General features: G+C 50.5%; 2 protein-coding genes across 7 annotated transcripts in view; one reads left to right on the top strand and one right to left on the bottom strand.

Moving 5' to 3' along the window:
• Nucleotides 1–5592, top strand: part of ADAM19 (ADAM metallopeptidase domain 19) — an 89029-nt gene extending 83437 nt beyond the window's left edge. For all 6 annotated transcript variants that reach the window (XM_032627789.1, XM_032627793.1, XM_032627788.1 and 3 more), the window contains 2 exons: nt 967–1119; nt 1924–5592. In XM_032627789.1, coding sequence (XP_032483680.1) covers nt 967–1119; nt 1924–1977 — 207 coding nt within the window. In that variant the 3' untranslated portion in view covers nt 1978–5592. The remainder of the gene's footprint in view (nt 1–966; nt 1120–1923) is intronic.
• On the bottom strand, nt 4776–20898 carry NIPAL4 (NIPA like domain containing 4). The gene is made up of 6 exons (XM_032627797.1): nt 20589–20898; nt 17192–17431; nt 13684–13740; nt 12419–12509; nt 10026–10186; nt 4776–8838 (listed from the first exon to the last, which is right to left on the bottom strand). Exons 1-6 carry the CDS (start codon nt 20839–20841, stop codon nt 8210–8212), a joined length of 1431 nt encoding a protein of 476 aa, XP_032483688.1. The 5' UTR covers nt 20842–20898; the 3' UTR covers nt 4776–8209.
• Nucleotides 20899–24236: the final 3338 nt, after the last annotated feature.

Genomic DNA, 24236 nt, shown 5'->3' on the forward strand with positions numbered 1-24236 from the left:
TGCTGCCTCCTGTTGATTGTGTATTGTTGTGTTTGGGGGTGTTATAATTTTAAATAAGGTCATCAGGGAAGGCCTTATTGAGAAGGGGGCAAAACATGAAGGTAATGTAAAAGCACAAAGGAAAGACTGTGCCACCCACAGACAAACAATACGGAAAATATGATTTCTTCTTTTTACAATTTTTATTTTTATTTGCACAAGTAATACACATATATGCTTTGTTAAAAAAACTGAATGTTCACTTGGACGACCCCTCTCCCTATGCACAGCCCACTCTGAACCTCTGACCTCTGTTATCAATTTGGTCTTCATCCTTCCTGACTTTCCTCTGTACCTCTGCATTTACATTGGTGGGGGATAGTGGGGTGACTTATTTTCTCTAAACTATCCTGTATAGCTTGTACTGCAGCTTGCCATGACTCTTGACCATCTTTCCACCTCAGCACGTATCAACCTACTTCCTTCTTTTGAAATGCTGCTTTATATATCACTGTATAATTTTAGTAATTTGTCTGTTGATGGAAATTTTAGTTATTTATAGTTTATTTTGGCTGTCACCAACAGTGCTGCAAGGAACATCCTTGCAATTTCATTTTTGTGCACCTGTGCAAATAGTTCTCAGAGGGAATGAAATTATGTATTAGGTCAGAGAATGATCATTTCTAATCTTAATAGATACTGCTAAATTGCTCTCCAAAAAGGCTTTTTCCTGAGCATGTAAACATGTATGCACACAATTTCTTTTTAAATGGGACCATTCTTTTTATATTTATTTATTTATTTGTGGTACACGGGCCTCTCACTGTTGTGGCCTCTCCCGTTGCGGAGCACAGGCTCCGGAGGGACCGTTCTTTTTAAATAGTATATCCCTTTTCTCATCTGCTTTTGACCTGTAAAATATTGAGAACATTTTCTTTCAAACAGGCCCCTCTGGCCTTTGAGTGAGGCTTGTGGCTTTCTCCCCAGGATTTCTCCAGGCCTCGGCCGCCCCAGAAGGCACTCCCGGCTAACCCGGTGCCAGGCCGCAAGAGTCTCCCCAGGCCAGGTGGTGTCTCCATTCTGTGGCCCCCTGCCTCTAGACCTCAGCAGACCCGGCCTCTGGCTGTGCTTGCCCCAAAGGTGAGTCTTCAGAAACACTCGAGGTAGAAGCTGGGGCAGAGGGATCCAGGGGACAAAAATAAGAGTTGAGAAAACAGACCAGCTCATGCTTCTTGATGTAGTGCTGAACTTCCAGAACAAAAGCAAAGGACAGAAGCTTAGCATTTCTTGGTGCCTGCATGACTGTCCCTTAAATTGGTGAGACCCTTGCACACCCCCTTTTTTGGTTTCATGTGAAAGGTGATGTTTAGGAGGCTGAGCTATGGTAGCTTCAAACCTGGGTCTGCAACTGATGAGCTGAGCTGAGCTGAGCGGCCCTGAGCAAATCACTCTCTTGAGTCTCCGTTTCCTTATCTAGAAAGAGGTTTTACGAAGCAGAAATAGCCAACCCCATCGGGTTACTGTGAAGGTCAAGGCAGTTAATTTACATTAACCGCTGGCCTATGGTAGGCTGTGCACAAATGGCCCCTCTTAATACATCTTCCCTGGGACTTAGTCCTGGGAGTTGGGGCAGAGGGGAGTAGGTGAGGAAGCTGGCTCACTGCCCTGTGTTCCTACAAGGCCCTGGGAACCCTGCAGACTGAGCTGCAGCTTTGCTGGGAGGGAGGAGGGGAATGGCTTGTCAGCTGGGGGTTGGGGGCTGCCACCATGCCTCTTACTGCAGAGTTGATGGTCTGGACGAGCAGACATGTGGACAGACTTCTGCGGAAACCCTTCTTCTCAGGTGACAGTCTGCCACTCATGCCCACCTGTCACAAGCCAGAGGACAGCTCCCCACTGATAGCACGGAGCTGATGTCTCTCTCCCTCTCTTTTTTCCCTGCAGTTTCCTGAATACAGGTCACAGAGGGCTGTGGGGATGGCTAGCTCGAAAATCTAGACTCGTCTGAAGGCGCTTCTCCCTTCCTGTGAGGACTCTGAACACCACAGAGGAGCCGTGGCCACGGAATCTGGAGGAAGCATGCCTGGCCACCTCTAAGCTCCCCCTCCCCCCCTCCCCTCCTCCTGGAACCACTGCATCTCTGAAAAATCTCCTCCTTGACTCAGTGCCACCTCGGCTTCCACAGAGGCCCAGAGTGCCTACCATCAACGGCATCCAAGTGTTGTTTTGTGCAATATTCAGCCCCAGGTAGGGAGGGTAGAGCCGAAGAGGTTGAGTGGCTGCTCGTCCCCTATCCGCCCTTCAGCTGGCCCCTCACCCCAGAGGTGACAGTCGAGCTGGTGCAGGCTGTCCGAGCTGGCGAGCCCAGCTGGGAGAAGTCTGTTTAGCCCTTGAGGCCAGGACTCAGCTTGGAGAAGCCATCTATCCACGTCCTATGGAGGAGGGTACGCATGAGAGCTTTCCTTTGCTTCCATCTTCCTCAGAGGTCCCAGGCTGGACAGAGGCTGGGCACTTACTGTCCCTTTTAGCTTTACTGATCAGGAGGGGTCACTCCAGCCAGGGCTTGGTTGAGGTCACAGCTCCTGGCTCTGTGGCCATATGTGAACACGTCACGTTCCCTCCTCACGCCGCCCCCCTCCCCCCACCAAAGCCCCTGCATCCCCTTACTCCCAAGGGTCACTCTGACTCAGACAGGTACTATTTGTAGGCAGTGTAGACAGCAGGGGGAGCACAGCCCCGGCCCCCTCTGAGCCGTCAAGCCAAAGGTTTTGACTCCGCTCGCCACTGTTCTCGCGTGCTCCTTGTTTTCTCTTCTGCGTTTTCCAAGTGCCTCACGCTTCTGATTTCTCTTTCTCCGCTGGGACCCGCCTAATGTGTGGTGCTGTGAAGAGTGAATCCCCAGCAGTCCCGCCTTGCTGGGACTTGGTGCTGTGACCTGCAAGTCAGGGTCCTGCCTGCGGGTTGGCCACGGGATCTCCTATGTTGGTTCTCAAGAGTGTTGACCTGGGTAGACTCGGGCCATGGCTGTGGGGTCGTAGCTTTACTTTCCATGGTGTGTGGTGACCGCAGCAGAGTGTGGGTCTTCCTTCTACTCCCTGACCTGAATCTGAGTAAGGTCCTCAGGGACAGTGGTGGGTGCAGGGAGGAGAGTAGACATCCTGGGAGCCCCAGCCTGTCTCCAGACCTGGTCACTGGCTTGAGGCAGGACCGTTGTCTTCTGAGCAGAGAGCAGACCTGTCTCTAGAGATCCCTAGAGAAGCAGCAGCCAGCAGCCTTGACGGAACAGAGTCTGTGCCGGGACCGGCCAGACATCTTCTCATCCTCTTCCTTGTGTTCTTTCCTCTGGTCCTGTCCTCCCCGCAGCAGGGAATGGGGGCTGTGTGGTGCTCTGCTAGCTGGGAGGATTTTCAGAGAACCACCGGAGATGTTCTCTGGGATGATCTCCCACCCCAGAAAGGTGCCGGGCAGCTTGGGGCCTCCCCGCCTCCTGCAGTGAACGGACGTTTGCTCTTGAAAACCTCAGTGCAAGGAAGAGGCTTGAGTTTTCACTCCCAACCACTACCCCGGGCCCCCCTTATCGTTCTCTGTATACAGTAGGTGCTCACTAGATATTCTTGGGTTTGTAGACAAGTGGGATGTTCAGGCTGTGCACTTGTGGGGGGACACTTGGGATAGATTTAGAAAGAGCTCAGGAAAATGAAGTTCTCTTTCCTCAGGTAGTCAGGTTGTGTTATTGGTGATGTTCACACCCCTGTCTTGCCGACAAGGGCCCTGGTTGCTCCCCACAGCCGATGTCCACCATCCTTGCTGCCTGATGAGGTCAGGGGACGGCCTTCCATGTTAAGTGTGCTACTCGAGATGCCCCAGGCCTCAAGGCTGGGCCCCAGAAAATTAACGGTGAAAACACCTCTCCACTGAAATCACCCTTAAACTCAACCCCCTGCCTCACTGACATTCCTGGGGCATGTCCAGCTTTTCTCCTCAACGTCAGGAGGTTGAAGGCTCTGAAGTGAAAACGCCCCAGCCACTGTGGCTGCATGAGCCTTTTGAACCTGAAATCCACCCTCCCTGGAACCATACCAGAAAGAGACCTGGATTGTTGCTTTCCTGTTTGTTTCCGTTTTTGTTTTCAATTTTTTTAATACCACCTCCATCCCATAAACATTGTACTGTGAACTGGAAAATGGTTGAATTTTCTAAATTTGATAAGACTTTCAGCAGCTGGTTCTATTTACTGTTTGTTTGACTCCTCGCTGTGTTCTGGCAGGCCGGCGGGGAGTCTGCCCAGGAGCAAGCCTGGCTGTCATAGCCCGTTCTTCCCCTCCTGTGTCCATGTGCTGCTTTGAGGTGACGGAAACCAATATGGACTTAGGGAAAGAGGCACTTTATTCTCAAGGATTACTGCAAGACTGGGGAAGGGAGTGTTGCGATAGGGGCAGGGGGCAGTTGCATTAGGAGAATGCTCAGGTGAGCTGAGCGGCTACAAGATCTATGAGCATCCCACAGCTCAGACGGAAGGGGCCTTTTATAGGAAGGAGTGAGCATGGCTGGAAAAAAACCACATTCAGGGACCATCTCTGTGGTCAGCCTTTGGGGGAGGGGCTGTATGCTGGCTCTGGCCAAGGGTGAGTCCATGCTCAGGGTCTGGGGGGTAGGAGGGGAGCCTAACTGAGGCTTGGTGGAGTGACTTAACCAGCCTTCTGTTCAGATGGAGACTATGTAAATCTATTTAGAAGCTAACTTAGCCTCCTGCCAGTTTTTCAACCCTAGGTGTGTTTTTTTGTTTGTTCGTTTGGTTTTTTTTTTTTTTTTTTTTGGTAGGTGTGTTTTCCTTAAGAGCCTAGGAGGCATCTGTGAAATGTAAACCTCAGGGGACATCAAGGGGGATTGCACCCTCTCTCGACCTGGCTCAGTGGGAGTTTTAGCCCAGGCACCAGGCTCCAGTGGTAACTGCCTGCTTGCCGTGGGTTCTTTTTAGCCTTATTGACTTCTCCCTATGAAAGAAAAGCTCCTTTCTGCCCCAGCTCTGAGAGGCTCGCAGATCTTAGGGTCTCACTGTAGACCTTACAGTACTGTCATAGCCCCATCCCCCTGTGGCCATGGCCCCTCGCCATCTCTTGCAATAATCCTTTTGAACAAAGCCTCCCCTTACCTAGGTCAGAATTTGTTCTTATTCGGCCGAGGGTATGGAAAACTTGCGCGTTTTAAATTGGGGACCAGTTCTAAAGTCAGTGATGGCGTTAAATGCGTATGTAACAGCTCTGCTGGACACGCAAGAAAGTCAAGAGTATGCCAACTGGAAAGGTGCTCCACCCATCCTTAGGGAACCGTGCAAAGGAGAGGTTCTGCAGAATCCAAGCCAAGTGCCCCCAAAGTCACCCTTCCATGCATCCTCTCTTACCATCCACTGTGTGTATGTACGTGTGCGTCTGGGATCCAGGGCAATGTGAATTTTCTTTTTATTTGGGAGATTGTTCACAGAAAACAGATCCTCTTTTCTCTCGTCCACCTATTAATTGTTTACAATATTTGTATATCTATGCAAAATACTTGAATGGGCTGTGGTGCCTTTTTTCCTCGTTTGTATTTAATTAAATTGTCATTTGAAATGTTGTCTGGTTTGGCAACTCTTGTTTGTTTCTTTGTTTTAATGTTGCACTGGCCAGCCTGGATAGGATCCATCACCGAGGACTCCTCAGAAGAGTTCCTACAGAGACCGTCTGTCCAGCCTGTGAGGCCACCATGGAAGATCTTGAGCCATAGAAAAGCCCTGGGTTTTCCCATGACCAGTCGAGGGAGCTGTTTGTCTTTGCACCTGGACACAGGCCAGTCTAGTTTTAATAGGTCTGGGGGTCACTCACGGCATGAATGATATAGATCGACTTGAGGATTTGTGAGAGCTTAAAAGTATTCACATGGGGCTTCCCTGGTGGCGCAGTGGTTAAGAGTCCGCCTGCCGATGTAGGGGACACGGGTTCGTGCCCCAGTCTGGGAGGATCCCACATGCCGCGGAGCGGCTGGGCCTGTGAGCCATGGCTGTTGAGCCTGCGCGTCCGGAGCCTGTGCTCCGCAACGGGCGAGGCCACAAGAGTGAGAGGCCCGCGTACCGCAAAAAAGTATTCACGTGAAGCTCTTAGCACTGTGGTTGGCTTCCCGTAAGGGCTCAGGCATGGGATGGGTGTCTTCCACTGACGCTATTCCCCAAACAGCCTTTCCCTCTCTAGTGAAGGCGTGGCTGTAGAAGGCACTGGAGGGACTTCCTTGGCAGCCAGAACTCTCCAGAGACTGGGGACTGGCCCCCCGGCACTAGAGGAACCACTTTAATTGTTCCGTGTCCAAGGAAAGCCAAGATGTAAGTATCAAGTAAACACACTCAGAGGTCTTTATTCCTGACCCTGCAGACCATGCTCTCAGGGCCTTCAGATTACAGTCATTCTCAAGATCCAACATGTTGCATTGATTTTAGTTACAGAGAGAAATCCACATTCATTAAAAACTGTGGCTTTGAGGCTGGCGGTGCAGGAAGCCAGTCTGTTCCTTGGAGCTACAAGACCAGCAACAGTTTGGCCTGGGCTTGGCTATGCTTAGGGCACAGGACGTAAACACAGGCACGGGTGTGGAGTTACACAGGGGAGGCTCTGCACCAGCTTGGGGGCTGAGGGCCAGGTCTTCCTTCTTTACAGATATACTGGCTCCCTTACCTCCCTGTCAATGGTCCTCATTATCAACTCTCACATTCTTGCTGCTGGAGAGAAGACAGGAAGGGAGGGGATATTAATTATGTCTCTCTCCAGCTGCTCTTGTTTTTTGACTGCCTCTGGTCAAATGTGAGGGGACCAAAGGCAGTCCCCAAAGCAGGTGGTGGTGGAGCAGTCGTGACACACTGTTTCCCAGTGTGGGCAGCTCATCAGTGGAGCTGGGGACTTGGTGGCGATCTGGTCAACAGCCAGATTGCACCCCGTGCCGAGCTTACACCCCCCGACTTGGTCACTGAAGTTCAAAGCTGATCCCACTGGCCAAGCCTCTAAGGCTTCAGCCCAGAAGTTACCCAGAGGGGACTTCCCTGGCGGTCCAGTGGTTCAGAGTCTGCACTTCCAATTCAGGGGGTGCGGGTTCAGTCCCTGGTCAGGGAACTAATAAGATCCCACATGCCGTGCAGTGTGTCCAAAAAAAACAAGTTACCCGGAGCCTTTTCCACCTGGGTTCTTGGTTCACCACCAGAGTAAACACAAAAGTTAGCCCCTGGTTTCCAGAGAGCCTGTGTCTGCTTTCCTGACTGCCCCTTACTCTTCTTCCCATCTCCCCAAGTCATATTGGTTTACTCCTTGAGGAAAAGGAAAGTGCATTCTGCTCGACAGCCAGGCTACTTTTAAGAGCAGTGCAATCGCTGTTCTCTTTGGAGAGTGAGGCAAAATGAAACACTGGGCTTGGCCAGCAGAGCTTGGCTGGGAAGCAAGCACCTTTTGTTGTTGCTGTGTTGTTTTGAGTTCTTAGATAACTGCCTGAATGTCTCCATGACTGACTCCTTAGGATGTGTCTAGAGAGGGAAGGGTGGCGAAGGGGTCGGGTGGATGGAGACAGATGCTGACCTCCAGGCTGGCTGCTCCCGGGAACGGGGCTGGTGGAAGTGTTTCCCTGAGACGTCAGGTGGCTTTCACAGTAAGCAGGTCAGCTGAGGTCTTGCCTCTATCTCCGAAGATGAGGTGGCAAATGCAACAAGACATTTTACAGTAATTGTGTGTCTGTTGGTTCTGGACGGGAGGCATGGCGAGTTGCTCTCCGGGCCTCGGAGGGCCAGCTGCACTTCAGTCTTGGGCTCAGGAATGGTGAATCAGTCTCAGGAGGAGAACCAGTGCGAAGGATTTCCTGATGACCAACATTTCAGGGAAGTTCTTGGCTTGTGCTACATTCAACGGATCAAATCCTATCTTCTTCCCAACAACACAGAGATGGCACCGAGGAAACAAGTAGGACGGGAGGTCCAGGGGACCTGAGGGCACCAATATGTAGTAGGGTATTTGGTCACTGAGGCTGTGTTTCCAGGAGGTTCTGCCACCACTGCTCACTGGGTAGGGATTTTTCTCCCGGAAACAGCGGTGAGGTATGAATGAACGTCTCAAGAAAAGAGAGCCCACTGGTAAGAGTTGTGTTGAAAATAACCAGGTGGCTCTGAAATTGAGCAGTCAGGCTGTAACACAGGGCTCACCCTCTCACTCATGTATTCCAAGCTTTACGAATGGATTATAAATACTTCGGGCTTCTTCTCTGGTGATGGGGCGCTGGAGAGTTCTATGTGGTCCACAAGAACATTCTTGTCTTCGAGTCTAACGATGCTGGGCTCTGGGGCGGGAGGCGGGGTTGGGTTTTTGTGCATGTGGGGCAGGCTGGTCCGGCTGACGTCCAGGTCTTTGAAAGCGTGAAGCGTGAACACACCCAGGATGATGGTGACAAAGCCAGAGAGGGTGCCCACAATGTCCACGGCCGACATGCTGTGCCACTCCTTGAAGAGGACGATGGAGGAGGTCACCACCATCGAGGTGAAGAACACGTAGTAGATGGGGAACACCAGGGAGGTATTAAAGATGTCCAGCGCCTTGTTGAGGAAATTGACCTGAGTGCTGAGCGAAAGGGCCAGCACGAGGGACAGGATGTAGGGGAGAGGGTGCCGCACAACCGGCAGCCCCTGGAAGAAGTTCTTAATGGTGATGCCCAGGCCCTTGACGGCGGTCACGGAGAAGGCCCCGATCACAGAGCAGATGACGATGTAGATAAGGATATTCCTTTGTCCATAACGTGGGGCGATGACGAAGATGAGGATGAGGCAGGACACCAGCAGAAGCACAGCAAACACGATGTACCCTTTGTGGGGGATGGAGACAGGTAACCTGACCTGGGAGGATGCCAGTGGCCTCTAGAGCCCTCCACTCATGGCAATGGGATGTCTCATTAAGAACCTAGGCTTGGGGGCTTCCCTGGTGGCACAGTGGTTAAGAATCCACCTGCCGATGCAGGGGACACGGGTTCGTGCCCCAGTCTGGGAAGATCCCACATGCCGCGGAGCGGCCGGGCCCGTGAGCCATGGCCGCTGAGCCTGTGCTCCACAACGGGAGAGGCCACAACAGTGAGAGCCCCACGTACCGCAAAAATAAATAAATAAGAACCTAAGCTTGGGACTTCCCTGGCGGTCCAGTGGTTAGGACTCCGTGCTTCCGACGCAGAGGGTGCTGGTTTGATCCCTGGTCAGGGAACTAAGATCCCACATGCCACCACCTGGTGTGGCCAAAAAAATTTAAAAAAAAGAGAACGTGGGCTCTGGAGTTAAACATGGGTCCCAGTTCCAGCAACACAACTTTTTAATAACTTGTACAAGTTATTAATTAAACCCCCAAGACCTCAGTTTCCTCTTTGTAAAACAGGATTAATATTAGGACCTTCCTCATAGGAGCTTTTTTGTAGGATTAAATTAATAACATGCAATTGACGGAATGCCACCCCCCCCCCCCCATTTACATGTTGAGTGCTAATCCCAAATGGGATGGTATTCGGAGGTGACGTCTTTGGGAGGTGATTCAGGCATGAGGGTAGAGCCCTCAGGAAGGGAATACTGCCCTTATAAAAGCGACTCCACAGAGCTCCTTTGCCCTCTACATCAGATGAGGACACAGCGAGAAGCTGGCCATCTATGAACAAAATCTATCGGGCCTTGATCTAGGACTTGATCGTGATCCCTGGAACTGTGAAACGTAAGTGTCTGTTGTTTATAAGCCACCCAATCCATGATATTCTGTTAAAACAACCTGAACTAAGACAATGCAAACAAGGCATTTAGAACAGTACCTGGCACATAACAAATACATAATAATAGCATCCCTACCTATCAGACTGGGAACCTGTAAGCTAGCCTCAGTACCCGCCCATCAGCTTTCCTCCCTGAGCTTGCTGCCTCCTCCTCCACATGGCAGCACCTGAGATGGCCAGAACCCAGTCAGACCTTTAACATGGTTCACGCCCAGTGCCTTCCTGCTCACTGGGAGCCTGGAGCCTACCTGTGTCTTTCATCTTGGCAGCCATCTCCACGATGGTGGTGATCTCCTCTTCCTCGGGGGCGTGTATCACCATCACTGTGCTACCGGCCACACAGATCACACAGCCCAGCTTCCCCAACAGGTTCAGACTCTCTCTCAGGAAATATGAGGAAAGGATGGCACTGCATGTGAAAGTGGAGAAAGGGATTACAGCAGCCAGCCCAGTTCCAGCATCCTGGAGAAAAGTGAGGGCTGAGCAAGGGCTCACTACTCTCACACGTGGAAGCTTTTCTAGACCCCCTAGGAAATGTGTGAAATAGAAACTTATTTAGGGGAGGGTTACAGTTTGGGCTGGAGGAATCGACGACATACATGTGAATTTCTTTCATTTTAGAGACTGACAGTATCCCCAAAGAGAAGAGTTGGAAGAGCCCTTCAAAGCACTCTTGTCTAACTTCCTACCCAATGAGCACATCTTCTCTTAACATTGCAAACAGAAGGCTTTCAGCCTTGGCTTGTATACGTCTGGCGGCAAGCAGCTCCCTCCTTCACAAGGCAAATGAATCCCTTGTAGGTTCATTCTGTTATTAACCCAAAATATGGTAGTTTCTACTCATCCCATATCTATTCCTTGAGCCATACAAAACATATCCATTCCTTCTTCCATTTGCATATGCCAATATAAACAACCACAGTGACACTTGGGCACACTTTACGTACTAGATATTGTGCTAAGAACTTCCCATTTATTATCTCACTAACGTCTTGTAACTCTGAGAAGTAAAATATGTCCATTTTATAGATGAGAAAACTGAGTCCCACAGAAGCTTAAATGATGGCAAGATCATACAACTGGTAAGACACGAGCCAGGATTTGAACTCAAGTTCTGTCTAATTATAAAGCCTATGGTTTTCCCTCTAAACCTCACTGAGAAGAATTCTCCTGACTTCCTTGAGTCTTTTCTGGACAAAACACCTCCAGTTCCTTGCTGTTCCTTGGTGATGTGACTCTCATTCCCGTCACATCCTCCAAATAAGCCAGCAAAGGTGAAGGAAGAAGGCTGGTGAGACAAGACAGGTGCAATCGCTGGGGCATGCTTCTGTTTCTTTAAACAGGTGGCATTAGTTTAGGGCAAAAACCTGTTGGCTGACCTAAGGTAACCCAATGAGCCTCATGAGTCCTGCTTAAAGGTATCAGGAAAGAGGGGATTGATGTCTAACCTCCTTTGTATGTCTCCCATCTCTCCTCTAAAACTCCCAAAACCATTTTACCCACAATGCCTGTTCATCAGCACCCGGTAGCATTAGCAAAGGCAGAGGTCACACAGTGGAGGATCCCCTGCCGCTCCCAACTTCCTGGGATGGGAATCTGTAAACTAATCAGATACGCAATACTGGTATCTCGGCTACATCAGCCAACCGTGCCATGTGAGTCACGGCTCTATCTGGTTTTTGACTGCACAAATGCTGTAAAATTGTCATCAAGCTGGTAAAACAAAACAGGAAATTACAGGTGCTGAGTGTGGTGGGCTAGGGACTTACCGGGGCTCCGAGGTTAGGGTGACAATCAGAGCCAGCTTCAAATGGGGCTCAGGACCCCCACAGAGGAACTGTGTTTGTAGCTTGGGAGGAACGGGGCAATGGGAAGCACACACATTTAATATCAGCTATCTTTAATACCATCAAACATCTTCCAGGCCATGGGGCCTAGTGGTTAAGCACCCAGACTCTGAAATTAGACTGCCTGGGAGGGAATCCTGGCCCAGCCTCCTGGGACCTGGGTGACCTCGGCCAAGATGCTTAACCCCTCTTGGCCTCAGGTCTCCCCTCCTTTCTAATTAGGAGGGATGCTGTGAGGATTAAATGAGGGAATACATTTAGAACATTTAGCACAGAGTAAACCCTCAATATATGTTAGCTGTGGTTATTCTTCAGTGCCTGTTCTGTACTATGCACTTTCTGTGCATCATCTCATTTAGTCCTTAAATCAATGCCTTCAGGCAGGTAATATGAACATCCCCACTTAGCAGATGGGAAATTGAGGCTTAGAGTAGTTAAGTGACCTGCCATGTAACTACAAAGTGGCAGAGATAAGGTTAGAACCCAGGGAGGGTTAATCTAGGGCTTGTACTTTCAACTTGTGTGCTTCTCCTATTGGGGCACCAAAACACTGACATGAGACATTCAGCCTTGTGGCAGGGGAAGCCCTTCCACCTGGTTTGGGCTTGGCCTGCCCCTTCACTGCCCAGGCAGCAAACCATCCAAGGGTGCGGAGCTCTGAACAGCACACTGCCTCTTTCTGGAAGCTGAGACTGACCCAGGTCCTTGACTGCAAGTAGCAATTGACCCCACGTGCAGTTCCGGACATCAACAAACTGAAAATAGGAAGAGACAGCAAGAAAGGTGACAACAACCTTATGAGGATACTCAGCGCTCCCAGTGGTGTGACGACTGTCGCAGGAGCAAACGCATAGGCCCCAAAGTTGGCAACTTCTCCGGCAGCCACTAGGAAATTAAGGGGAAGAGAGGTCACAGTGGCTCTGATGCGCCATCTCCAGCCCAAATGAATCTGGGTGGAGACGGCTTCATTCAGTGTTCAATCATTCACAGAATCCCAGACCAGCATTCCTTAAAATCCCCACCCTTATGCTGTCTCCCTGCAGAATCTGATCTGAAGGTCAGGCGCAGATGATCCTGACCAAATCCTCCCATGTTAAAGATAGGGAGGTGGCCTGGAGTCCAGGGTCACATGGTGCTTTCTGGTTCTCGAGGTCCCTTGGCTTCTAGCCTAGGCACGGTTAAGTGTATCTCAGGGACTGCGAATGATTGGTCTGTATCTTCAAGGTAAGCTCTAGAAAGTGTTAATTATCAGATAAAGACACAGCTACAGTTACTGATTCTCCAGGTACCAAATGGTCCACGGAGCCGTCTTTCCCAGAGGAGTTATGGATAGTCTAGATTGACAGGCGGGTGGTTAGAAAGTCAGACATTCCCAAAGGGCCTACCTCTCCCCATATGAGTTTCCAGTTTGCAGACTCCTGCAAGTGCCTCTTCTGTCTCCCTGCTCGTAGGGAATGACCTGGGTCTGCCCTTTGAAAGCAGATGATGAATGGGATAACTCTGGCTAAGACAGGGATCAAAACCTGACTTAGGGGATTACAAATCGAAAGCTGGCTAATTTTCCGTCCCAAAGAATTAGGGTTTGAAAGCCAGGGAGGGTGGGTGGAAAGGAATGTGTGAATGTGAAAATGTGGGCAAACCTTAGGTGGCAGACCAGCCATGTTCTAAGTGAGCCAACAATTGCCTGTGGAATGGGGCAGCTGACTTAGGAGTCCCAGGCTGTGCCCTGCAGGAGTCCAGAAGACTCCAGCGGGCAGTCATAGCTCCCTGAATTTCAGGGGAAGTTGAGAAATTACACCTTTATCACTACCAGCTCTGTACAAACCTCTCTGGGGACAGATGCTTTATGGATGAAAGACTGACTTTGGATGGGGAAAGTGACCTGAGATGCAGGTAAAATGTTCTACCTGCAAAGACTGTTTAGATTCTCCCCCTAGAAATCTGGGCCTTGGATTCATATTTTGCACAATAGAGACAGAAATGCCCCATCCACCCCTCCTTTCATCTCTGCCTCTGTCCTCAATAGGGCACTGTCCTTAGTAGCAAAGAACCCACTTACTGGTGAGAAATCCAGCCCACCACATTGCATCCTTCAGGTAGCCGTAGCCTCCGTCCACTGTAGAAAGGAATGGGCATGAAGTTAGAGGTTGGCCGTACTTTCTCAGGACCTTTTCCTTCTCTACCTTCACTCGCCAGTCTCTAAGGGTTCAGTATATGTCAGCTGTGGTGAGTCCTCCAGGCCTGCTTCTGGGCCCTGTCCTGGGTGAGTTCATCCCTTCCAAAGTTTTAAATTCCATCTAGATACCCTATGTCATATATACACCCTGATCCTTTCTTCTTAGCCCTGACGTATATCCAGTTGCTTACTTGACAACTCTTGGGTCTCGCACAGGCATCTCAAACTCTGTCCCGAATGGAACTCCTGATTTTTAAATGCTCCCTACCCACCAAACGAAGCTCAGTAAGCGGCACCTCCGTGTACCTAGTTGCTTAAGCCAGAAACCAGGGAATCACACCTGACCCTCCCACTACTCCACCTTCTGCGTCCATTCCATCCTGCTGATTCTGTCTCCAAAATGCATTTCACGTGTGTCCACTCCACTGCCACCCCCACCACCCAACTCCCAGGCACTATCACCTCTGGTCTGGGTTGAGGCAACTGCCTCCTAGGACTCCTCTGGTTCTTCTCTTGTCCCTTATAATCCATTCCTTTCATAGTAGCCAGGAGTTTTTTTTTTTTTTTCTTTTTTGCGGTACGCGGGCCTCTCACCGTTGTGGCATCTCCCGTTGCGGAGCACAGGCTCCGGACGCGCAGGCTCAGCGGCCACGGCTCACGGGCCTAGCCACTCCGCGGCATGTGGGATCTTCCCGGACCGGGGCACGAACCTGTGTCTCCTGCATCGGCAGGCGGACTCTCAACCACTGCGCCACCAGGGAAGCCCAGCCAGGAGTCTTTTAAGAATTATGTCACTCCTCAGCTTCTAGCTGGCCAGTGGCTTCGAAATGCTCTTAGGATAAAGACCAGAATCACTAACAAGCCTGTTCATAGTGTTGACCCTGCTCACTTCTCCAAAGGCTTCTCCTGCCACACTTCCTACTACAGTCTAGCTGCTCAGGCTGTCTTTGAGTTCTTCAAAAATGATGAGCTCTTTTTGGCCTCAAGGGCTTTGCATGTGCTTTTCCCTGTTTGGAATAGTCTTCTTAACAATATTTGCCTATATCTACACTTACTCTACAGGTCTCTGCTTAAATGCTGCTTCCACTAAAATGCCCTCCCTGGTCCCCTTATCTTTATTGTTTCCTCTTGGGATTCTCTCTCATCACACTCAGTTCTCCTTAATGACACTTGTCATTTATAATTTGATCTATTTATTTTCTGAAATTTCCCCCACTAAAATGGAAGCTCCATGCAGCCAAGAATTATGTCTGCTTTGTTCACACGATGGACTCAGAGCCTGGCACATGGTCAATACTCAGTATTGGCAACGAGGATGATGATGATTAGGGTGGGTTTTAGACAGTTTTGTGAAAATCCCAAAGTTGTATGTTGCTTTTTGTGAATGCCCTTTTTTCTAAGATGGTCTTTAACTTTCATCAGGTTCCGCAAGCAGGCAGAATCTCCCATAAAAGTGCTCTGAGAGCATTTTACTCTGAGTTGAAATCTCAGAAGATACTGAAAGAGCAGACTGGAGAAAAAATGGATTCCGGGGAAGCTGCCTTTCTGAATGGTCAGTGATACTTGCTCTGCTCTCTCCTGAGTGGAAGCAGCTATTTTTCTGGCACTCTGGGAGGTCTCTGGCCTTTCAAACCCTTGTCCAGAAGAGGAGATAGAGCAGCAGTGACCACTGATCCTGACTTCATGCCCACACCTCACAGCTCTCCATTTTTGAGCACACCCGGCTCTAGTCCTGGGTATCCAACTGTCTGTCAGGCTCTCCCACTTAGATCACAGTAAAACTAATACTGGTGCTTACTCCATGCTAAGCATCTTTCTAAACATACTACATATCTTCACAACAAGATATAGCTGGAACTATTCCTATCCCCATTTTTTCAGATGAGGAAACTGAGGCAGAAAAGCTATTTTTCTTGCCCAGGATCATAATCACCTGGAATTGAGGAGCTAGAATTGGAACACAAATAGTCTGCTTCCAAAGCTCAGTGTCCCGTAGAACATTAAACTGAACACGTCCAAACCTGAACACATCATCTTCCTATAAACCTGCTCCTCCTGCTTTCTTTGTCTCAGAAAATAGCACCATCGTCTCCCCAGCTGCTCAAAGCAGAGCGCTCTGAGTCACCTTGACTCATTTTTTCATCCTCCCCTTGGGGCCAGGCAACACCAAACCCAAACCCAGTAAGTCCTACCTTCAAAATCTATCTCTGGACTTCACCACTTGTCTCCATTCCCACTGTAATTTCCTGGCCCAAGTTCTGTTGTTTTTCTCCCCAAATTGGTCTCCCACCTTCCAGTCTTGTCTCCTAATCCACTCTGCACCCAGCAACCAGAGATCTTTTCAAATCGTAAATCGAACTATGTCACTCCCCTGCCTAAAACCTTTGTCACTTACAATTACACTCAAACTCTGGAGCCCGGTTTACAAGACATTTCATGAGCTGGCCCTCACCCCATCTCTTACCCCTCCATGCTCTAGCCATCCTGAGACAGTTTCAGCTTCTAATATCACTCATGCTCTCTCACCCCTGGGCCTTTGTACATGCTGTTCTTTCTGCCTGGAATACTACTTCTTTCTCTTTTCCCCTCACCTTGTTATCTCCACATCATGTAGGTCTCAGCTTCTAAATCAACTCTTACAGAAAACCTCCCCTACCCCTCAAGCCTGGCTTTACATGGCCCTCCAAAATATTGCCATAACATTCTTCATTTTCCCCATGATAGCATTTAACATGCTACAGAACAACTGTTTATCGACTTGCCTGTCTCTTCCACTCAACTCAATGCCCCACAAGGGCACTGTGTCCCCAGGTCTAGCACGGCACCTGGCACACAGCTGGTACACAATGAATGATGATTAAATGAACAAATTTTTTAACATAGGAGTCCTTTTCTCAACAATTGTTTCATGGATACACGTCTTATTTTTCAAACAAGCAAATCCCTGTGGACAGAGACTCAGTAATTCTTTCGTAGCCTATAAAGGAGCTCAGATTGATAGTACGTGAGGACGCACCAGTGTCCGACATTGCTCTGGGCAAAGGTATTATATTCCCATTTTGTAGGGAAATTGTGACTTGCCTATGATGACACAACTGGTAAGAAATAAAACCAGGACTAGACCTGGGGTTTCTGATTCTTGGCCCTGAGACTTTTCCCTGTCTTCACCCCAATTAACTGATCATGTAGTTCTCAGGAACTACTGGATTATAAAGGAAGGTCTCCTGTTGTCGGTGGATCGGCCTCCCAACGGGACTGACAATGAGCCTTTTGTGCCTATCTAGGACAGGTTCTCAAACCGCTACAGTGGACCCCGTGAAGGGAGGTTCACAGGGCTGACCGAGGGCTTGCCACCCAGCACCCCACCCACCCCCACCCCCCAGGAGCCTACCAGCCCGCGTGGCACCAGAGGCCACCAGTCGCTGGAGGCCCTTCTTCTTGAGGATGACGCTGCTGCCGATGAGGAAGCTGGACAGGATGGCCAGGCCCAGGCCGATGTAGAAGCTGTAGTTCTGCCTTAACTTCTCCTGCCAGCTGTTGGAGATGACACTGCTGGGCACCTGGGGGCTGAGGTCACCGACGATCTGGCACAGGACTTGTTGGGAGGAGCAGTACAGGCTGATCAGGGAACCTAGGGAAGACCACGGTGAGAGTCACGCTGGGGACATTTGCATGCAGGCTAGGGACCTTATCTTCATGAACTCATCAAGTGCTTCCAACCATGTGTCAGATAAGTGCTGTCTTTGATTCCCACTTCATAGATGTGGAAATGGAGGCCTTGCCTAAGAACACAGGCTGTCTGACTCCAGAACTCCAGCACCTCACCACTAAGTTAGACTGATGCCCCCCCCCCGCCCCAACACCACGTAGGGCCCCACAGCTCTCAGGCCTCATCGAATCCAACCTCTCGGCCTCCACAGGAATCCCCTCCCAGCCTCTGGGCACATGGGCCTCCAACAGCTCAGGATCATACAGGGATCCTCCCCTCCCAGAGGCCTCTTCACTTACGTATCCCTAACTGTTCAGCCACAGGGCAGAGTCCTGACAGGTAACAGGAGGGAGTGAGGCTGGAGTCCACAGCCCCTCCTAGGCCTGAAGATGATGAAATACGAGCATCCTTGTTTGTCAGAACCAACCATCCCCAGGCCTTACTTCGAAGACCTCTGGTGCTTGTGGTCAGGGCTGAGGCCTCCTTCAGGCCTCAGAGAGGTCAGTGTCCCTGCCACTCCATGCAGGATCTGTCTTTAGCTCTCCTTCCAAGTCCTAGAGTCCATGAGAGTCAATCAGTTCTCATGCCCTTGAGCCAGCACACCCTTTGCTGGCTCTTCTGGCACAAACACCAAGGACAACAGGACAAACTTGGGCATGAGGCGTAGACCCTCAGTCAGAAGAACTAAGCTGCCCAAGTTCAAGGAGACAGTACAAAGCACAGGCAATAATCCTCTGGTACTCGCAGGGCCCACCACCCTGGGGCTTCTCAGGAGCATCCCTTATCACGGAAACGGCAGAGTGGTCATGCCCAGGGTTTTAGCTGAAGAAACTGGGGCCCTGAGAAGCTTGGTAACCTGCCTAAGGCTACACTGGTGGTAAGTGGTGTAGCCAGAATTGCTTCCCTAGCCCATATAGTACCGAAGTTCATGCTCTCAGTCACCAGCGCCCCCCACCCCCCCCACCACACAACACACACACACACAGACACAGCAGGTGGCAAGGGGGATGGGGTGTCATTTAGCCTCTTGAGGGTTACCTTAAAACATGAGCTCCCTGCTAACATCTAAAAATCCAGAGATTTCCCATGAAAGTCCAGCTTCAGGGCTGCCTTTGCTTACTCTGCTGGGCACACGGTCCCATAGGCAACAGTAAGCTGTGGCTCAGCAGTGGTTTTACCCCTAGACAGGACGTGCTCTTTGCGATTCCCCTGAGTCCACACGCGGCTCCCTTCAGTCATTTTTGTTATGTGCTCGGCCCCTATAAGCATCTGAGTTTGTGACCTTTGGTAGTAGTAGGTCTTTTTCAAACTGTGGGTCACAAAGACCCAGGCTCGTGTGCCAAGGATGTAGGCCCGGGCCAGGCGCTTCTCCTTGAACCAAGCTAGATCTCTAGGCCTGCACTAGAAGGGCCCAAAGTCCAAAAGGTCAGGCAGCTTTAGCTTTGGCATATCTAGAGCACAGAGTGGCATTTTGGCGTAACGAAGGAAGGGCACTGTTGACCTTTCTTCCATGGCACAGAAGCATGGAACAGCAGAGCTGGAAGAGCCCTTAGAAGGCATCCTGTCTAACCCTCTTTCTTTTCAGCTGGGGAAACTGAGGCCCTGAGATGGGGAAGGATTTGCTTGAGTCTCATAAAAGCCTGGTGGCAGAGCTGGGTCTGGAACCCACCAGGGGACGCCCATGTGTCTTCTGCAGTGGGAGACCTCTCTTTCCAACACCTGTGTCACAATCCAGAGAAGATGAGACAAGAAACCATCTGGGTCCCTAATCAAACTTGTTCTGACTGCTCACTCCTGTTCCTCAGTTAGGGCAAGAGTCAAATCCTGGGAGTTCCCTGAATTCAGGAAAAGAGCCAGAACCTGGGAGGATGTGGGCCAAGGAGGGCGACTCCCAAGAGGAAGGCCAAGCCCATTTCCACCCCCTTCCCCGCCCTCCTGAAGGTTCATCTCCAGCAGGTGGAGCCAAAGGGTGGGCCTGGCTCTTTGGGGGAGGCTTGAGGCATCCAAGGGGCACAGTGCCCTCCATCGAGTCAAGTCCTCCCACAGGGGTAAAAAGAAAAGGAGAGAGGGCTGATGGCCAAAGGAAATCCAGTTCTGAGGAGTGTGCTCATCTTGACAAATGGGTGTTGGGCCAGATGATTCCTGCTTCTCTTCCCGAATATGCTAAGACTGGGGAACATGTTTCTCCCCAGGGGAAGACGAGGCTGAAAATGGACCGCATCATTGTTCAGAAAACCAAGGCCAGCTAACACCCAGCAGGCCCGCTTTGAAAGCTTCACTGGAGAGGAGAAGTTAGAAAAACAGGGATATCCCACAGGCTGCATACCAAGACCAGGTAGGAAAATGGAGAAATACCAAGAAAGGAGATGAGCACAGTACAGGTTTTAGAATCCAAGAGCCCTGGTTCTATATTCCATTTCCCCACTGTACTTACCTTGAGCAAGTTCATCAGACTTTTCAGAGCCTCATTTTCCCTACTTCCAGAATGGTGACAGGAAGGTAATAATATCTACCTGCCTTCTAGAGTTGTGTTAAGGATTAACTGGGATAATGCAGGTAAAGAGCCTAGTCCACTACCCAGGTTTATAATAAGAACTTGAGCATAAAGCCCAGAATCTTTCCTCATCCTTTCCTGGGTTGTTCTTTCCCTCCTTTTCCTAAAAGGTGGATGTGGGTTTGGGGGTGGTGAGTCTCTGCGCCCTCTACCCTGTCTTTGATGAGCCCCAGGGGGACAGACCTGGGCAGGTACTAAAATCTGAAGCAACTATACATAAACCCCCCCCCCCAACACACACACACCTCTTGGTAGACCCGCTCCAATCGATAAATCCCGCCTCTTCCCTCCCACGCACGTCCCCCTTTCTCCCATTCCCCCCTCAGCTACCCAGCTCCAAAGAGGGGGAAAGTCAGCCAGAACCCTGCTCCCTCCCAAGACGGGCCTGAGAACTGGGTGGGGGACGACGCATGCAGACCCCCTCCCCGTTTCGGTCCCCCAGGCAGGAGAGGACGCAGAGGAAAGGAGCAGCAGGGAGGGAAGGCGAAGCGCAGAGCGCACGGGTTCCCCGCTGCCCTCACGCACCGTTCTCGCAGCTGGTGTTGCTGGCCGGCAGCTCCATGGGGCGGACGGTGCCCCGGCTACCCGGCTCCGGAGCAGGTGGCTGAGATTTGTTCCCCGCGTGGCCGGCGTGCGAGGAACAGCCGGGGTCGGACCCGGGGGTGGGGAAAATGACGCGCCCCAGAGGGGGAGGGTCCCCGGGGAGGAGCCGCCCGGCCTCTTGGGCAACTCCGTGGGCCTGGGGCCCTGTGCTCGAGTTGCCCGCGGAGGGGCGCATGCCCTCCGGGGGCGCGGAGGCTGCCTGGATCCCGGAGCGGCCGTCACCACCTCGCCCCAGGCAGGAGGCGAGGGGGCGGGTCCCCGGGCGCCGCCTCTCCTCGAGACGCCGGACCAGCACCTAGACAGCTGATGGGCTCCAGGGTGGCTGGAGAGGGTTCAATTTTCTGGCTGAGGTAGAAGTGGGAACGTGGGGACTAAAAGGGGGGAACTGCTGCCAGTTGGGGCTCTCTCGGGCCATGGGCATCCAGGACATTGGGTTTTTTTCCCTTCCTGTCTGCCTTCCTGGCTTCCTACCTCCCTGCCTTATTTATTTATTTAACGTAGGTCTGATCTGCACTGGGGCACTAATATGCAACAGGCACACAGTAGGTGCTCAATAAAGGGCGATACATATATGTGGAATGAATGGGTGATACAAGCTTGGTAAATTGAATGAAAGAAGGAAATGAAGTAACTGGAGACCAAAATGAATCAAACATATTCCCTGTCCCCCAAGAACCTTATATATTATTAATAGGGGAAACAAAATGGGATCAACTAACTAGAGACTGGTGTTTTCCAAATCACCATCAAAAAGAAAAATGGAGGGCTTCCCTGGTGGCGCAGTGGTTAAGAGTCTGCCTGCCGATGCAGGGGACACGGGTTCGTGCCCCGGTCTGGGAAGATCCCACATGCCGCGGAGCGGCTGGGCACATGAGCATGGCCGCTGAGCCTGCGCGTCTGCAGCCTGTGCTCCGCAACGGGAGAGGCCACCAACAGTGAGAGGCCCGCATACCGCAAAAAAAAAAAAAAAAAAAAAAAAATGGTGGTGATGGAAAGTATATTTGTTACTGTGGGTGCTAGTAAAATAAGTTCGAGAAACACTGAGCTGGACCTTAAAAACACTTGTGTGTTGCTTGCTATAGGCCAGGCACAGCTGTTAGTGCTGAAAACTCCCAGTTCATTTAAACCTCATGACAAACTTACTTGTAGCTTTATGATTTATAGAAAGGAAACTGAGGCACAGAGTGATCTAGTAACTTGCCCCGGGGTCCTAGCTAGGAAGCAGAAGAGCCAAGATGAAATGCATGCTCCCAGCAACCACACCAAGCCTGGCATTTTAGGCTGAAATAACTCTGCTCCCAAGGAGTGAGGACTGCCAAGAAAATAGTGGTGGGTGCCGAGAGGTCACTGGCCTTCTGGAGCAAGTAGCTTTTAAAAGGGGTTATTTACTGAGTCTTCACTCGGGGACAGATACTGTACTAAAGGCTTACAGGCATTATCTCATTTAAGCCTTCTGTGAGGCAGGTGCTAATCTCCATGGTACAGATGAGGGAAAACGGTATTAAATTTTTTTTGATTATGAAGTAATTTTGAATTTACAGAAGAGTTACAAAAATATTTCACAGAGTTCCCATATACCTGTCACCAGCTTCCCCTAATAACATTTTGTATAGGAATAGAAAAAGCCATATTTTAAATACTGATAAACTACCCCCGCCCCGTCCCCACAAGGTCCCAGAGCCAATAACTGAGGGCGCCAGGAGTAAACAGAGCTGCTATATCCTCACCCTGTCTCCCAAGCCACCACCCTCCACCCTCTGCTGGTAGCCTTCTAGCTGGGCCTCAAAGGGAGGGTCCTCGCAGCACGTGGCTTCCCTTAACTTGCTGGATGACTTTAAAGAGTCACCTTCTCTCCAGAAGGATCAGTTTCCTTATCTGTCAAATAAGACAGACCTTCCTGCTCCTTTGTGTGTGTGTGTGTGTGTGTGTGTGTGTGTGTGTGTGTGTGTATCTGTGTCTGTGAACCACCATGGGGTCCAGGGCGGGGTGGGTAGGGCAGAGGTTAGAAAGGAAAGGGAAGCCACAGGTCTTGCCCACATACCAGATCCAAGTTCATGTACCTTTACCCCTAACACCCAGGCCTGTCCCTAACCTTGGAGGGATGTGGCACCAGAGTTCAAATGGAGGTGAATACTTCCAAGACTAGCATGAGTTCTTTCAAGACACAAAGGAGCCAGAAACTGGAGACTGGCCCTACTGGGAAATGATACTTCATTAGAGAAAAATGAATGTATCCATGCCACCAGGGAGGGAGGACTTGACAAGGAATTTAGTTTGTCTTTTCTCTTACCTAAGCATTTCTGCTGCTCAGATCCCACTTGTGCTATAAAAGAGCGTCCATCTCTGAGGCTGGCCAAGGTACAACCCTCAAACTCTCACTGCATTCAAACTCCATCGCTTTTGTTCCAAGGACATAGGATGAGAGAGATGGAGCGCTTTGCTTTGGCCTGGGCTTTTTAAGTCACAAGAGAAGATGTTCGGTTATAGTTGCCTTGTGCCAGAGATGGGCCTGGATCTTGGGAGACTTTAATACATTAATTGTGTATGTGTTTGTGATCTGTGGAGCTGCTAAAGTTCAGGGTAGGGGGCAGGGGCCTCTTTGCCCAGGTTAAGGACAATACTGAGTTCACCCTGTGACTTGAGACAGGGCTTTTCAGAGTTAGGTGGATTTCATGTTTCAGGGCAGTGGGCTGAGGTGGAGGGAACTGGGATCTATTGGAGGGCCTTCTACACCTTCTCTGGGCCTCAGGGTCCCCATTTGTTCTAGGAGGGGGTGGGGCCTCCCCAGGGCTGGCATCCATCCCGAGCATCCCGGGAGTGCAGACATAAAGGGCCCCATTGAACTGCAGGCTCCTCGGCTGCTGTCCTGACAAAGCCCTTTTCTCCCTGAGCCACAAAAGCCCTGTCAGGTAGGCAGCAGGGCCTGCAGCATTGTCTCCCCAGAAAAGAACAACAGGGTTCACTGTCCACCCCGGGCTCAGTCTCCCAGAGGAGGGCAGATAGCTTTGGAAGAGTCTAACTAGCCAGAGACAGATGGGATCTGTCCTTAGCCAGCCAGGGACGGGTGAACCAGCCACATCTCATTTGGTCACTTATTCAGGGATGAGCAGGAAAACAAATTTACCAAAACCCAAATTCCTAAAAATATGGCTTTTAAGTGCATGTCCAAATGTTTTATGTTCTAGAGCTGCACTGTCCAGTATGGTAGCCACCAGCTCCATGTGGCTACTGAGAACTTGGAAAGTGGTGAATCTGAACTGTGCCGTATGTGTAAAATAGGCAACGTTAACATTTGGGGCCAGATAATCCTCTGTGGGGGGCTTTCCTGTGCACTGTAGGATGTTTAGCATCATCCCTGGTCTCTGCCCTCTAGATGCCGATAGTACACACATACCTCTACCTGCCATCCTCTACCCCTCTTGGGTGTGATGACCAAAAACATTCCAGACAATTGCCTGAATCACCCCAGATCAAGAATCATCCAGATTTCAAAACTTAATAAGAAAAAAGCCGTAAAATATCTCATTAAATAATTTTCTAGTTTTGATTACATGTTGACATGATTATTTC

Source organism: Phocoena sinus, chromosome 3 (assembly GCF_008692025.1).
Source record: "Phocoena sinus isolate mPhoSin1 chromosome 3, mPhoSin1.pri, whole genome shotgun sequence".
In the NCBI taxonomy this organism is placed as follows: Eukaryota; Metazoa; Chordata; class Mammalia; order Artiodactyla; family Phocoenidae; genus Phocoena; species Phocoena sinus.